Genomic DNA, 17866 nt, shown 5'->3' with positions numbered 1-17866 from the left:
TTCTTCAGCAGTTCAACACTTTGAAATTATGGATGGAGGCCAAAAAATTGCATTCTTTATTCGACATTTCAACTTGGGAGCACAACAGTTGGTTAGCTTGGAAGGATCTCCCTCTCCCAAATAATCTCAGGGAACAATGGGCAAACCTCAAGATCTCTCTGACGGGATCAACACCCCTAAACAAAGATGCTAGTGACAATTTCATCTGGGACCCTAGCGGAGGAAATTTCACTGTAAAAGATGGGTATAAACTCCTTCAGTCAAGCCCCACTCTTGGCAACTGGAATCTTCGGTCAGCTATGTGGAATATTGAATACCTTCCAAAGATCAAATTCTTCGCCTGGACCCTTCTCAAAGGAAAGATTCTCACGGCCGAGAACCTCAAAAAAAGAGGAATCCATGGTCCCTCAATTTGCTGCCTCTGCTGCGCTGAGCAGGAGATTAGTCAACACCTCTTCTTAGAATGTCCATTTGCCCAAAATTGCTGGAAGCAAATTATCAGTCCGCTGAGAATAAGAGATACCTTTGATCAGCTCCCTACCCTCAACAGAAACTGGGAGAAATGCTACCCCCACACAAGAAAAGGCAAGACTATCATCACTCGCTTGTGGAAATGCATACCTTCAACTCTCAGTTGGCAAATTTGGCTCACCAGGAATAACTACATCTTCAACAATCAAAAGCCAAATCCAACCTGCACCCTGGCAAAAACTATGGGCCTTGTCGCTGAAATGATAAGTGCCAACTCTGTTTCTCATCCCGATCGTTCCAGCTGGCAGAAGGAAGAGGAAGATTGGTTTAATAAATTCTGCTTAATCTATGACAAGAATATGCAACCTCCTCTCACTGCAGGCAAGAGGGGGAACAATTGGAAACTCAGGGGCTCTCAAGAAGACATAGACCAATGGATACATGAACAAAAGAAAATCACCCTCCAGTTCGACGGTGCATCCAAAAATAACCCAGGGAAAGCAGGGGCAGGGGGAATAATCAAAGATCAGAATGACCAAACTCTTCTAACCTACGAATGGGGCCTGGGAAATATGACGAATAATATGGTGGAGGCCTACAGCCTTCTTCTAGGCACTAGCATCATGAAAAAACTGCAAGTCAAAAACCCAATCATAATCGGTGACTCGGCAATAGTTATTGCTGCAATGGCTTCAGGGGGAGAATTCAAAAAACAGGCTCTCAGCAACATTAAGCACAGGATCATGGATAACTTAAACCAGCTGGGAGACATCCTCTTCAAGCATGTCCTGAGGAACAACAACGTGGAGGCGGACTCTCTAGCCAACAGGGTTGTAAATAGATCTACTGGCCAGGTTCGTGAGAATGATCAAATCTATGACAAGTCAATCCCATAATTCGATCCACCCTACAGTAAAGCGCGTGAACCACGACTACATCAGTCATCGCACACCTCTTCTGCCTCTCCTCACAAAGCTGACAACCAGACTACCGACTCCTCCCTTCCTGACACTGTATCCATCTTCATCATGGTCGCTGCCAATGAAATCTTCAAAGACAACGGGAACTGGTACGGGACTATGGATAGGCAGAGGTCCCGTGACAAAACTAAGCAGAAGTTAGGCAACAGTCCTCTCATAATCCATACAGGCTGCACAATCAATCCAAGAAATGACACCTTGGGCAGGAAAATCTCTGAGCCGCCCGATCCGGAATCTGATGCCCAGCCCCCCGAGCTATTATATATTCATCAGGAAATCACTCTTATCCTCCAGCCCAGAGCTCCAGTCTTCCGCTGCCATAAGAGAAAAGGTTCGTGCCCCAGTCGCGCTCCCTTCAGAACGTCTCAGGTGGTTTTCAGTTCGACTCACAGCCAGCCTAGATCGTGCTCAGTGCTCAGCAACCGAAGAAGGCTCTCAATCTCTGCCAGGCGTGGTAAAGTCAGTGATTTTCGTGCATCTCTTATTTATATCTCTAACAGTTTCTCTGTTTTTTTGAAGCAGTTCCTCCCATCTTCGCCGCTCCCCACTTCCCAGATCTCTGCCTCTTCCTTTATCTGTCTCCTCCCTTCCATTTTTCTCTGCGACAGAGGCCGCCCCAGTCTCTCCTCCCTCTGTCGATCCTCGTCCCTCTTCTAGACCTGCTCTTTTCACCATTTCCTGAACTGCCAGCCTTCTTTCTTCTTACTCCCTCTCATCCCTTCACCCCTCTGCTCTAACCTCTATCTCATCCTCTGTCCCAAGATTCACAAGTACTATCAAAGCCCATCAGTAATGGCTGAGAATCCCCTGGAACGCGTTATAACCAACAGCAGTTGCACTCTGTGCAAAGCCCATTGTTTCATGATCGCCCGTTTTGTCAAACACTTCAATGATCTCAAGGAAGAATTTCAGGCAGACAGCAAATCCAAGAGGAAAAAGTTGGAGAAACAGAGAGCGGAGATAGAAGACCTTAAAGAAAAGTGCAATCACCTGGAAGAAGCTATAAATCACATAAAAGCAATGACTCAAAGTATGCAAGGAGAGACCTCGACAAAGATCAGTGAGAAAAAGAGCCTCCGTTCGACGACTCAGTAAACCAGCATATGTAACTCTCCCTATGTTTTGTAAATTCTGCTTTCTTGTAGGCCAGTTTAGACAGCAATATAGTTGTTATCTCTTCCAAATCTCAAACTTCAAGTCTACTGACTCGGATCAAGGGTCTGCGCACCCATTTTGGATCCACTCTTCTTCGCTCCTTCCATCTTATGTAACAGGACTTGTTCCTCTTTTGAAGTTTTTATAATACATCAGTAAACGACCTTGTTAAAAAAAAACAAAGAAGCATTGTTAAAACCATTCACATTATGGTCTATCACTGATACAATCTATAAAAATGCATTGATCAGAAAAGTGCAGACTCTACCGAAGCCTGATTAGTGACCAAAAAAACTCAAGGGTTATATCCATAGCAACTATTGACAGCAAATATTGATTGCGTTCAAATCAATGCTACCAGACTTGGAATTGGCAATAAATCGGCGAGGCAAAAGAGTGAAGAGTTTTAATCGGATCGCGAAAAAATTGGTGAATTCAATAAATATTCAATAAAGATATACACATATATTGAATAAAAAAAACATTTTTCATTGATATTCAATAAATCCATGTCCAAACAATGCATAATATCAATAGATGTCCAAAATATCATGAATGAATAAGTATCTCATATATGTTATGAGTCCAAAATGATCCAAAGTACCAAGTCTTGACTACTAACCAGTGACTACATAGAACCACAAGCATCTGCTTCTAAAAGTTTATAAAATACTGCATACTAATCAATAAAAAACAGTAACTGAAATCTGTTGATTGCTTCTGAAATGATACGATAATGGTTTGCTACTGAAATCTCTAACAGAGCACACGTTGTAGCTAACACTGGTGCACACTGCACACTACGCCTCTATTATGCGGAGTAAACTAAAACTGAAATCGTGCCTCTATTACCTTCTCAGCGGATGAGTTGTCAGGCTTGAGCAGTGAGAAGTGAGTTACAGACTGGCATTTAATTTTTTACCTAACTAACCCACGTGGCGAACAATGTGGCAACCATAAAAGTTAAAACCCATACTCATCGAGTCAAGGGCTAAAAATCGCCTCAGTCGCCTAAATCACAATTAATCAGTGAGTCGTGAGTCAAACTCGCGTTGACCACGAGTCAAACTCGCGTTGAGCGAGTTTGACTTGCCCAGAGTTGAATCAGATCATTTGAGGGAAGAGCAGAGTTTGACTCGCGATTAGGATCGTTTGAGGGAAGAGCAGAGTTTGACTCGCGACTAATCGCGAGTGATCAGAGAGCATTTCAGATTGATAAAATCATAAATGTACATATGGGACATCGTGACTTGCAAATGTCATAAACCCAACATCTAAGGCTTAACAAAAGATGAATCCAATTCACAATTAGTGAACTGCGGACAGTCAGGGCATTATATAGCTTTCTGTAAAATGTTGATCCCACCGATTAATTGAGTATCATCTTCTTCTTCAATGTCTACTGCTACATAATCTCCCTCCCATAAGATATTTCAAAGGCACCCAAAATTGTCCTCAATTCCTGTTAACATAGTGGCCTGTTTAGAGATAAAACATCCTAACTGCTCCTGTCATATTTACTGCCCCTCCCTTCATGTCAACTCTGTCTTGAATGGATTCAGGACAGCATTCTCAATATCTCTGGGACAAATCCTGGTGTTAGCAGATCTTCAAGCGGAAGACATTAGTAACAATATCCCAATTCCCACCTTATACCTTACAAAATACAAGAAAAGGGGGATGACACCAACAAATACAAAATAAGGGAATGAAACCCTTAGGGATGAAACCCCAACAAACAAAGTACAAGCAGACATCCCCTTTAAGGTGCAGTACAAAAGTGTACGATGGTGCATGCATAAGATGCAGTTAAAAAACTGAGTACTTAAATTGCAAAAAGACTTCACAAATTACAGTGAGAATAATAGAGTAGTACCTTTGACAAGATGCCCTTCAAAGAATAAAATTGTTGAAATGAGATATTTTTTAACAGCATTTCCAGAGTAAAATTTTGCCAACCAAAATGCATAGAAACTTGTACAATACCAAAAAATCATGGATTCTAACTCTAAGATTTCAATTTTTGATGTAAAACTTGTGTCCATTCAAAGTTAGAAGTTGAAAATCCCAGCAACTTCAATATTTTGCTATAAATCATGCTCAAGTAATGAGAGATGGTGCAAGTTTTATAAGAAGAATCAGGGGTAGAATGTGTAAAAATGCACCCACATATAGGCTATAGTTTAGTAACTAGTTATAAGATGTTTTCTATTTCTTTAAGTGTGCTACAGGTCTACTTATCCTTCCTAATATAAGGACAGTTTGGCTTTAGAAGTTAAATTGGCTTGTTTCTTTAATGATTGTGCACCATAATGGAAACCAAACAATTTCTATCCACAAAAGGGAAAGCACATTTCTAAACAAAAATCAACTAAATCAACAAGTAAAGAGTTTGGCTCCACATTCGCAGCATCAAATTTCTAATCGAAATATTTGGCATCAACAAATTAGAAAAGTTTTGTAATCGGTGACAATTGTAGTGAGGCTCTTCATTTCATCATTTTATCTTAAAGTTTTCTACATCTCTACCAATTAATATGTCATAATTAGATATTCAAGATTTGAGATAATTTTGTTGAACAAACTATAATGTCTATGTTGATATGAATTGATGAAACTAAGACAAAAATAAATTGCTATGCAACATAGTAGAAAGCAGCTTGGACAAGGAGACAAGGATAGATGTTCTTATAAGAAAAACAAACAAAACAATGAAGAAAATATAATCATCATTAAAGGGTAGACCTATAGCCAACGTAGGTTGTAATTTGTCACCCTGCATGCATGCAAGGTCTACCTGCATGCATTGAATGCAAGCCATCCCCTTAACTACTAGGTGGACCTATCCCACCTTGGCTAAGGACCATTACAAGTATGGGTAGGAATTTCTCCCTTTTCCCATCAAATCAAGTATGTTTCTCTCATTTAAAGGAAACTATCTCATAAGAAATGCAACAAAATTATAGGCATAAATTTCTCTTTCATAGTTAAAAACAATATTTAAAAGTGTTTGACTATTAATTATAGTTCTAGCAAGCTATAATTTTGGTTCGTTACATTGCTTCTTTGATTGCAATTAGTGATACTATCTTAACTAAGAAGGCATGGTTTGTTTCACCCTTTTCCTTGTATGCACTTTTAAACTTCACATTATACAATTGTTTGACAAGATAATATTGTGCCTAAACATAAAGAACACCTCTGGATGTTGTATGTATTTGAATTCCTCCAACACATCATAGGGTGATAGCTCGAAAAAATTTAATATCTTTACTTACTCTGTGACAAGATTAGCTGTGCCCTTATAATCAATGTTTCGAGGCTTATTAACAGCGTCCATCACAACCTGCAAAAAACATGCAATTCTGATCTCAATATTATGAAAAACATGGTAGACCCAATTCTTCTATATTTTTTCCCGCCCACTTCTTTCCACTTCCCTTCTCTACCCTCACTGATCCACATTCATCATCGTCTTTCATAGCGTGCACTCTTCAAATAAAATTTTGTATTTCCAAAAGCAAACATACTATATTTCCTCAAAGAAGCATATTGTACCAAAAAAGTATTTCAGCTTTGTTGCAGAAGTCAAATAAAAAATACTCTTCAATTTAAAGGACTGTCTCGTAGAGGTACAGAGGACAACAAAAAGGACAAATCCTCCATAAAGACACTGACATTACAAACACAAAACAAACGTGCAATCTTTATTTATCTTTAGTCAAACAAAGTGAGAGTAATGACAATACAAGACATCTAAAGTTGTTACAAGTTAGACTAAAGGGTGTTTACCATTGTAGGATGCTGCCAAATCTACAAATAACAGTAAATTAGCGAAGTTGATGTATGTGACTTCGAAAAATTCTATGGACCATGAAGAGTGCTATGACAACATATAGGGGTCTAAGCAGTCAAACAACACCTTCAGGAATTTTAAAACATAGATAAAAAGTGTGGACAATAACTTTGCACTCAAAGTCTCACCATTTCTATATTGAAGCAACAAATTATTTTTTGTACATTGCATCAAGCACAATAGAGAATTGATAATCATTAAATCAAATACATGTGAGAACTCACAAGTATAATTCTCTTGATTTCAGTCTAGCTGAAACAACTTAAAATATTTCTAACTTTTTATTTTAAACTCCAGAGTAAAACTTAACATGGGTATAGCTCAATCAGTTAAGACATCCTGTTTCAAAGGCAAAATTTGCTATGAGATTTCCAACTCTAATCTGTTTGAGGTTTGAATCAGTGTTACGAACAACTCGATAACCTACTGATTTTATCTCCAAATCACGATTTTTTGGCCTAGCCGATGTTTGCCAATTTTTACTGATATTTTGATCGTATCTTGATTTTGCCGATGTTTGCCGATTTTTACCGATATTTTCCCGATTTTTACGATTTCTTGGTTTTCCGGACCCTTGCTGATTTTATCCCGATGCCAATATCGCAACATTGGTTTGAATCCCACTAGGTTGCTAGCTGCTATTATGGTTGGCGGTTGAGCCACCCTCCATCGGACATCCAGAAATTCCAAGGAAGGCGGGGAGGATCCTACAAGGTTTTCCTTTGAAAAAAAATATAATTTAATATGGGGAATTCTTCAAAACCAAAACTAACCGCGTAACCTAGTTAGTTTTAAAAACATTATTGTGCATACTAATTTCCTTGCCACAATGTTTTCTCTATCATTATTCATATTTTTTTAAGGGCCCACACCCAAAGTGTCTTGACTCTTACTTAATGCGGAAAAAACTAAAAAATAAGAAGTTTATTTTGAAACAGAAATAATCTTCACCGTTCATTTACTAGTTTCATCCTCTCTAAATTATTGTTTCCATGACATACTATCTAAATAGGCTCTCCAACATCCATAGCTAAGTTGATAGCTTAGTCAATGCAATCCTTGAACAGAAGCCTTTTCAGCAATAAGGTGGATAGTCTTATCAATTGCTTATGGTCCTTTAGGATTTCTTGTTTCGCTGGACAAATAAGGGTCTAATGTTTTTCTCATGCCGCCTTGTTAAAATTGGCAACTAGGGCCAAACTCCACATGGTCATCTTATTTATGACAGCTGATATTTTTCTTGGATTCCTCTCTCCGAGAGGTGTAGGATTGATCTAGAGATCATCCGATTTTGACATGTACAAATGAAGTTATGAATTTATTTTGATTATGGTCAAATTGTCAAGGTCGGCCAGCAAACTTATGTAGGCTTAGAAGCCCAACAGTCACGTCTATTCATCCTCAACATTGCATATAAATAGAAGGTGACTTAGCCTCATTTGGCACATTCACCTCCACACTTCTCTCTCTCTCTCTCCCCTCATTGATTGGGTACGGATTTCTGGGCCTCTCTCTCTCCACACATCCAAAATTTCAGGAGGCCGAAATTTTAAGACAGTTTGACCAAGAATTGACCAGCATGCATTGACCTCCTTTGACTACATTTTTGTGAGGACTATCTCTGTTTGGGCAGGCCGCATTTCTGGGCACAGAAATCGAGGCTAAACGTTGACTGTTGACCAGCATTGACTGCAGCTAGGGCTGACCGCAGGTGGGCTGTTTGACCAGACTTTGACTGGGCTGAATTTGACTGTTTTGAGGGCTGTTTTATCTTGCTGTTTGGAGGCCGAAGTTGACTAAAGTTGACCAATTTACTGAGGGTCAAATCTGCCCTGTTGACCAGCATTGATTTTTCTGGTTAGGGCTCTTTTGCTGCTGTTATAAATTATCAAATTTGTAAATTGTACTATCTCTCTCTGCTGAACTATTGACAACTAAAAGAAGAATTGATCAAGGGTTTCCCCACATTGGGGTTTGTCCCTGGCTGATGCCATATCTTGTGTCCTCTTGTCTTGGCTTGTCTTCTACTGTTTATGTTTATGTTCTATCTGCATTTTACTATCATGTTGATGTGATTGCTAATCTGAATATTAATACTGGGCTAATAAATAAATTGAAATAAAATTGCTCTAAAGCATAGAACATACCAATGTTGCCTAAAATTAACACTTTTGAACCTAATTATCAATATTTATTCATTTGGCAGTCTTAACAATTGCCCTCATGATGAAAGTATAGTTATTTTCCAGCCTCAACCAGATCTGAATTCTGAATAGAAATAACTGATGGTAATTGTTCAGAGGCTGAAAAATAAGCCAAGTTGCATGGTAAACAATTGCAGGTTGAGAGAAGGTCATTACGTGGCAGTGTGCATGGAGAACACAAGGATGAGGCTGGAAATGCTACAAGACAAACTGATACCAATTCTGATTTTGATGGTACTAGAGCACCTTGCAGAATTTGTGACTAGAAGAGGATCCTCAACCGAGAGTGGAATGGCTAAGTGGTAGTGTTACACACCTAATCCTAGGGCTTATGGTGTCTTGCAAATATTATTATTGTAAATATTACTATTATTCAGAAATACAAAGAGTCACAAGTGAATAGGAAGAGTAATCTGACCTCTTGGAAGATAAAACCAAAAATCATATCTCAATGTGTGTGTGTAAATGTGGCTCTCATTAATAAAATTAATTTTTGGCTTGGAGTTATTTGGCCTGTCAGTGGTATCAAAGCTTGGTTAATGCTCTTACATAGCTCTTTAGCGTTGATGAAATCTTGGAGCTATTGTTGTGCTTGGGGATGCAAGTTGAATCCCCAAGCCAGACAACATCATCTATTTAGCTTTTTTCCATCATGTCATCCTGCATATGCATTTCTCCATGGGCTCAATACTCCTCCTAACAAGTCCATGTTGAGTTCCACAAAGTGAGATCTATTAATGGTGGCGTAGAAATTGATTATTTTGTACAAAGAATCGATCTCAATCATTGTCTACGTACTAGATGACAACATTCCTTTTTGCTATCTCACATGTTGTTCTAAGCCTGTGAAGAGCTATGTCATTCCCACTTGTGTCTTTTTTGTTCCTCTTGAACTCCTGCAGAAGTTATTCAGCATTCTGTTATAAAAATCATCACCTCCAAAGTAAGAATCCCTAGCAATGGCCTTCACTTCCAAGATTCCTTATTCAGTCATCAACTTGATATGGTAGAGAAACCTTAAACTTCCCCAAGAACTCAGCCAAGAATGTTTGTTTAAAGAATGTTAGCATTCCTCTCTCAGACTATTGGTTTTCTCAAGACTGTTGGCATTCCTTTTTTAAGACCATTGGCATCTAGAGAATTCTAATCAACCACCAAAAGCAGCGATTTCTCTCTTGTTTTCATCAGAATGTCCCTTGGTTCACACCATAACATCCAAGCCATGTGCAAACACTAGAACGTTGAAGTGATTAGTCCCCTCTTCTCTGATGATATAAACATCTCTGGGAAGTCAACCAGGAATAATGTGCTAACACTATATGATTCTCTGTCTTCTTTGTTGCAGTATTTAGAGTATGTCATAGAAGCATTGCATTGTATAGAGGCTTTGACAAATATTAGTATCATTACTACAATCATCATTGCATTGTTATCACTCTAGAACAAGGCTTCCTTCTCGAACCCAACCAGATTAAGGTAGAAAACATTGGCCAGTCTACTCACTTAAAAAAGAGAAAATAGGATTGATACGATTAAATTATGATCAAAGCAATGCTGCACGAAGTGGGGACGTTTTTTGGAAGCAGAAGCATCATTTCCCAAAAGTCTAGGAAGTGAAGCATCTCGGAAACGTCTACTACATATAATATATATATATATATATATTGTTAGAAAATCAGAAAGGCAGAAAGATTTTCTTATATAGATAATTACTTGTGATTCTTTTATCTTTATGTTCTTCTTTTATCTTTTAGTTCATCAAGCAATTACCAAAACAATAGCACAAGGACAACAGATGTAGGCGGACAGCCAGGGCAAAACCCCTATCTAGGGGAAAACCCAGTCAACAATTCTTCCTTCAATAGTTTCTCAAGATAATCCAAGACTCTTTGACCTAGACAAAGACTTCCTCCACACCAAGTCAGCCCTCAATCCTTCTTGCAGATGATAACCCTTCAAAAGCAACTTCAACCTAGTAGCATCAACATGAAGTAGCAACTTCGACCCAGTAGCAGCAGCAACAGCAGCTTCAACTAGACTAGGAAAACTTCGATCTCCCTTGATACACCTCAGAAGTGAGAGAGAGTTGGCCCAAAATTTCGATCTTGGTGTCTTCTATCTTCCTCCAAAAACTCACACTCCTTTCCAGCTCTCCCCAACCCTTTTCCAACTCCACACTTCCCAACATCCATCGAACTATGTGTGAGAGAGTGAGATGCTCCAAATGAATTTGAACTGCCTTGCATATATAGCCTTCCAATGAGGTTGAATTACCTTTCTTGAGGCCGACTTGATGTGGAGGAGACTAAATTCATTTTTGACTCAAAAATAATTATTTTTACATGATTTGAAAGCCCAAGAAGGGTCTCTTTTAATGGGGAATGACTCTAATGACTCAGAATAAATCCTAGAAGTCCTCAATGGGGACTTTGACCTAAACCATGATGACCCAAGCATGAAACCCATGTTTTAATGTCATAATAATAATAATAATAATATTTTCTTCATTCTTTTGATAAGTATATTTCATTGTGACTCAAATACATTTATGAAGACCGATCCTAGTTACATATTTCTATTGAAGAAAGTATAACTAGGTTCAGTCTTCATAAATGTAATCTTGATCTTTGTACTTGTAAAAGAAAAGAAATATTATTTTTGTAAATTATAAAATGAGTTTCTTGCTCATTACATAGGTCAACCACATGTTTAAGTGCTTCTAGAAAGTCAAAGAGTCAATGCCATGTATGAAGCTCTTCTTGAGCATGAGACAAATTTATATATGAGTCTACAATAGCCCTCCAAAGACAAGCACAATCCTCTTGAAGAAGTCGGCCAGCAAATGAATTAAATATAATTATATAAATCATGTCGGCTTGCATTAACAGGCACACCTCTTCACATTGTCATGTCGACTCAATATAGAGGATGAATTACTATATATACCCAGCTAGGGTCTGCACAAATGAAGGACACAAAACTCGGATTGGTCTGAGATTTTCGGAAGTCTGTCACAGGTGTTTTTCGTATGGAATCTGCATTACATGAATTAAGATGCCTCTGCCATCTTCAGTGACAATCACATTGGGTCATAATAGTCTCATAACCTTGGCCTCTTCACAATAATTACAATCTCGGCATAGAGGCGAAGATGAAGGTCTCTGTGCATAACACTTTGTCTCGGCAGACAATCATGATCTCGATATATTCAATGAAGTGATATCTTCGCATACCTCTTTGGAAATCTCGGACAATTACGATGACAAATATCACTATGTCTCGGCCTCCTCATGATCATGTTTTTGGCATACTCAACACAGTGATAACGCATAACAAACACAGTCACAGTCAAGGCGTAAGTGTGATGATAAGGATCTCAGTGATTCCACAAAGACACACTCTGTCTCATATTTTGGACACAGTCATAATCTCGGCACAATGTTTGATGAAGATATAATTACGAAGTCATAATCATAATAAAAGATCTCATTGTAGCTTCAGTATATAGAGTTCGTTGGTACAGTAATGATCTCTATAAATGTACAGTGATAATATCAGTGAATATACAGTGATGATCTCAGTAAATGTACAATGATTATCTTAGTGAATGCACAGTAATGATCTCGATGATGGTGCAGCTATGATGATCTCAATAATGACCTCAGTGAAGCAGCAGTGATGGTGATGATCTCAACAGTGTCAAAGAAGAGGATTGGTGTCTTGGTCTTGTTTGGTCTTGGAAGTGGCTTAATTAGGTCAAGGGTCATGGTCTTGGTATTCGTCAATGGTAATCTCTATAAGAAGAATTTGTGTGGGTTTTCCTCTCCAAGAGGGAGAGGTTTTGGCCCTGGCAGAAAGCCAACATCTTGTGTTCTTGTCTCTTTGTTTTGGTAGCTATTTGATGAACTAAAGAAGACACACTCTAATATTAAAGAATATGCTAATAAGCAAAGTTAAATATGTCACAAATAGTTATCATGCTAAGAAGAATCTCATTAACTAAATTTGCCCTAGATTCTTCAACAATTTCAATACTCCCTCTTAACTAAGGAGGTATTCACCAGTACAAGGAAGATCTCAGAACACATCAACTATGAAGAATTTAGGCACCGCAATGCCATGGACAAGATCCTTGACCAAGGCAATCTATCCAAGGTCCTCCAACAGTTTAGGCACCGCAATGCCATAGACTAGATTCTTGACCAGGGAAATCTATCCAAGTGGGACTAAGATGGACTAAAGCTTTCAACCTCTCTAGGTACCATCAGGCTTACTTACTAACCATCAACCCAGGGATCTAGGTGTGTATCTGAGGTCAGAGCTCCATGACCAACACCACCCTTCTTACTTCGGGAACTAGACATCAACACAAAGTGTCGGTCAGATGTCCTCCCAGGCAATGTGTCTTACAAACAAAGCCTCAACACTCTCGATTATTCCAATCGGTAAAAAATCTCTCCAATCAAATTGATCGACAACACTAAGCATGTAAAACACAATATCAAACTTCTGAGAGATTTACCTGTACAAACACAACTCCAATCAGTAACAAACTTTCAAATGTACATAAATACAAACCTTCGGGGTCTTTCAGACATCTAGATGTTGCTTCTCAACTTTTCACAATAGGACTTAAATCTTTCCCAATGAATCTTGACAGAAGATTCCTCAACCATGCAGCTTCATTTCCTACTTTTCATGCAACAACATATTCTACAAATAGATCCGGCTTCTTCTTATCTTTACAGCCCTTCAAAATACATTCTCCAATTTATTCTTTCAAGGTGTCCATCATGACTATGATATGACCTCCCTCTCAACTGGGAAGATTCCTTTTATCGATGCTCCCTCTTAACTTAGGGAGATTTCTTTTCATCCAAGCTCCCTTTTAACTTAGGGGGCTCAATTTCTTTTCTATGACAGTGGAGAATCTTTCATGGCCTCCATCCTTCTCGAAGTTATCATGACCATTATAACCACTGTTGATAATATCGGCGATATTCAGAAATATCGCGATATTTTCGGCAAAACGATATATCGCCGAGAAAATATCGCGATATTTTCTGTTTTGAAAATATCGCGATATTTTCAAAATATCGGCAAATATCGGAAAATATCGGCAAAATATCGGCTATATTTAAAAATTTGAAAAAATTATTTTTTATGCTTGTCGATATTTGCCGATATTTTCGCCGATATTGCCGATAAGATATTTTCTGGACCCTCGCCGATATTTTGCCGATACCGATATTTTCAACACTGATTATAACTTTCTTCATCATGCTTATCAACGAACATCTTCACCATATTGAAGATTATGTACATGTGCAACTTAGGTAACAAGTACAACCAAATCTATAGAAGCATGAAGTTAACCATATCAAAATCATGGAAGCATTCAACTTTAGACATCAAATACTCAAACTTAATTACAAACAAGAGACACATACTCTTCAACTTCTTGCTAGGGTTTTTGTCATAAACCCTAGACTATATCATCAAGACTTTGAGCATTTCATAACAACCTTCATTACATCTAGGGTTTCAATGTTTCTTCCAGAGGTATGACATACCCTATTACAACATATTGCAAACCCTAGAAGCAATTCAAACAAATATAGATCTACAATGTATCTAACAACTTTAGAATTCATATGTTAGACTTCCTACTAGGATTTAGTGCAAAACCCTAGATTTCATGCATGAGCTTTAACAATCAAAACCAATCATAGCTCAATTCAAAGTAACAACGTGACTAGCTTTCACTAGGGTTTATTGTAAACCCTAGATTCTACTTATTCTCAACAATCATAACTCAAATTCAAGACTTCAACAATCTTACACAAATCTCAAATTATCACATTGTCATCATATATCAAAGATTTGGACTTCTACCAAGGTTTAGTTATAAAACCTTAGAATTCACAAATACTATCATCCTAGAGAATCAAACTTCGACTAGGTCTTAGTTCCAAACCCTAAGACTCATGACCATCAACAATTAGGGCAACTGACAAAACTAGGATTCCATCATCATGCACAAGCATATCATAACATGTGTTAGTCAAACCCAAAGATACAAATATCAAATAAAAGTTAGACATATAACAAGGGTTTCAATCGGGCAAACACATATATACCTAGGATTTCATTCCTAGGACAATATCTAAAATAAGGGTCTTGCTTATACACCCTACCAAACCCTAATGGTATAGAGTTTCAAAACATAGCAAACCCTAAACTATTAATACTTCAAAGGTTCGGGATTTAAGACATTACCATTCAACACTAACAAGTTAGGGTTTCCATAATCATACCAAAACCTTAAACATGACATCATCAAAGCATCAAACATTTTCTTTTGACTTCAACAATAACCCTAAGTAGGTTAGGGTTTCACACATTATCATTGACATACCCTTAAGATAGGGTTTTCACAATGAACCTTTCTAGGGTTCCATAAGAGTAATCAAAGATATGAGGAGGGTAGATTTATCTAATGATGAATCACCCAATCAAGAATCTTTAAGATTCAAGAAAGCTAAACACAATGATGTTAGCAATAGTTTATCAAGAATGAATATAAAGAGAGAAAAAACTTGTAGTTCAAAACATACCTCTTGTCCCTTGCCAGATCTTGTAATTCCAATGCTTTCCCTTATGAGGCCTTCTTCCTTGAGTCTTCAACGAGTATTTCCTAAACAAAGAAAATATGAGTAGAAATGTGATTAGTATTTAATGCAAACAAAACTAGATAAGTAAGGAAAACTAAAAATGAAAAAGGTAATAAGATACTTATCTATGAAGTTTGGTGAGGGCTCCCTCCAAGCTTGAGGGATATCTACAGCCTTAAGAACAAATAGAAATATTTTTCCAAAATATGTTAAACCTACAAATATTAAAAATAAAAAATCAAATAACTAAAGCTTAGATCAAAGGAATTAGTAGTGTAAGTCCCTTATATCTAGTTCTTCAGGCTCATTCTTCTTTGGAGATCCTTCTTCAACAACATTGGCTTGGTCTCTGCTTCTTTTCTTGTTCATCAAATTGTCAAGACAGCCACTTTTATAGTGACCCATTTTGTGGCATTGGTAGTGTTACCGCTCAAACTAGCAGGGGGGCTAAAGGGGATTCCTAAAGGGGACAACTGCTAGGCCAAGGGCAACAATGGAGATTTACGAACTTTAGGCCCATTGTCACCTCAGCTATGACTCGCTGCTCTTTACGAACTTTCACCAATGGGAGGAGACCCGATATATGGAAGTCACTCGTGAAGGATGAATCAACAAATGGATGTGAAGTGACCCTGATGATCCTTTTCCTAGAAGGGGGTAAAGAATGGAGCTTACTTGCTCTTCAAGCAAGGTACAAAGATTTCTACAATAAGAAGGGGACTATTTGAGGGTTAGGTTTGAGGAATATACCTTGTAAGGGAGTTTCCCAACCCTAAAATCCTTATTGAACTTGACTTCCCAAATAGTTCTTGAAGAATTGACTTTTCAAAGGTATGGGACCACACGGGACCAAGTGGACCCAGCCCAAGTTAAGGAGAGAGAATCTAGCAACCAATGATGTTCTTAACCCAAACAAGGAAGGGGAAAGGATCAAAGCAATAATTTCCAATTAAAAGTGTCAAATTGATCCTATGAGGTGCTAGCCTAGGGAATACCAAGGCAAAGTTTGATCTCAGAGCTAGGGCTTGGGTTATCTCACAACTCCACTGTCAGAATGGCTTCAAATTTGGAGGAGGCCTTGAGGACACACCAGCGTAGTAGAGGCTAGGAGATCAAACTTTTTCTATGGCTATTTCGTCAGGAAAATGATGCCCTAGGTGACCCAACTTGGCTAGACCTAGAAGAGAAAGGGAAGAGGTGGAGAAAATGTTCTTTGAGTGATCACCTATTGGTAGACCAGTGCCTAATCCTTGGGGAGAATCGAGTCTAGGAGAATGATGAGAAAGGACTTCATATTTCGGTCAAGGAGGCCTTAAAGACTACTTCGCTTGGCCTTTAGGCCAAGAAGAAGTGACCTCAAAGCTTTTATACTTTGGTTTGCAAAAACAAATGGCTTATCAAGATAAATTCATTGGTAGAATTACCCCTAGGAGATTTCATTCACATACATGGCCCATACATTCAGAGATGCTATATAGAAACAATAATTCCACAATGCAGAAATGCAACAATTAGCCCTAGTATAGCGAAAATCCCATTCAATGCATATGACAAAAAATAAAACAAGAATAGCATTAAATGTGTGTACTTACATGTAATAGAATAAATCCAACCATCAACAATTTGACAATAAAGAAGCTCCAAGATAAAATACTCCAATCCAAACATCAAAATTCATCCATGCTCCAATTCATCCTCCCAAAAAAAGTGTGAAATTCTCTAAAGAGAAGAATGACCCAATCCAAAGATATCATCCAAATGAATTCATGTCTCTCTTATTTATACACTCATTAGGAGTTTGAATTACCTAATTTAAGCCTACATTAGCCCATCAACTAAAATAGTGTGCAAATAACTATCTATTGGTGACAAGCCGACCAAACTAGCTCACAAATAAAATAATAAGCCTCTCAAGAGGTCAAATGATCAATAATGCATGTCGTTGGGCTCTCTAAGAGGCTTGATGAAGTCCATAAGTGCCAAAATGATGAGTTGGACTTCCAAAAGTAATGGACAAGGGGTTGGCCCCTTGTTCTCCACATAATAAACCTATGGTGCTCCCAATGGCTGTGAGGACACACAAGTGACCTCATGGGTCCCCAAGTAAGTCGAAGATGCCTATAGACCATCTGTAAGGGTTCAGATGATGGTGTAGGTGATGCCATATCATCCTACAAGTCCTGGGTCAGCGGCCAAGTGCATGGTACATTTGTGGGGCTAGCTGGGCAAAGGTGAACCAGATGCATCTTCCTCGTCCAATAGGTGAATCTCGAGCAAACTCTGAACATCTCTGGGGATCCATGGACTGTTGTCTACTACTGTGGAGACCCATGGCTCTCAACACACCCTACATGTGCCAATATAGCCCTCTGGAGGGTTAGGACCCCGTATAGGGAGACCAAAACCAATATGGAGACCACCTGCAATTCTGCATAAAATCCAATGCGCCTCCTAGCCTTCAAATACAACAAGTCATCACGAAAATTGAGTAAAAGAACTTACAAACCATGGACCACAGGTGGGGAC

At 38.4% G+C, this 17866-nt stretch overlaps 1 protein-coding gene across 2 annotated transcripts in view; it reads right to left on the bottom strand.

Moving 5' to 3' along the window:
• The window catches only part of IMPL1 (myo-inositol monophosphatase like 1), a 192299-nt gene that overhangs the window by 155323 nt on the left and 19110 nt on the right, over positions 1 to 17866 (bottom strand). For both annotated transcript variants that reach the window (XM_089458050.1, XM_089458049.1), the window contains exon 2: positions 5885 to 5952. In XM_089458050.1, coding sequence (XP_089314176.1) covers positions 5885 to 5952 — 68 coding nt within the window. The remainder of the gene's footprint in view (positions 1 to 5884; positions 5953 to 17866) is intronic.

This window comes from Pinus tabuliformis, chromosome 7 (genome assembly GCF_031772625.1).
Source record: "Pinus tabuliformis cultivar Carrire ecotype Pingquan chromosome 7, CPIR1, whole genome shotgun sequence".
Classification (NCBI taxonomy): Eukaryota; Viridiplantae; Streptophyta; class Pinopsida; order Pinales; family Pinaceae; genus Pinus; species Pinus tabuliformis.
Note: the sequence above shows the minus strand (reverse complement) of the source record. Positions and strands in the feature narration are given on the sequence as shown.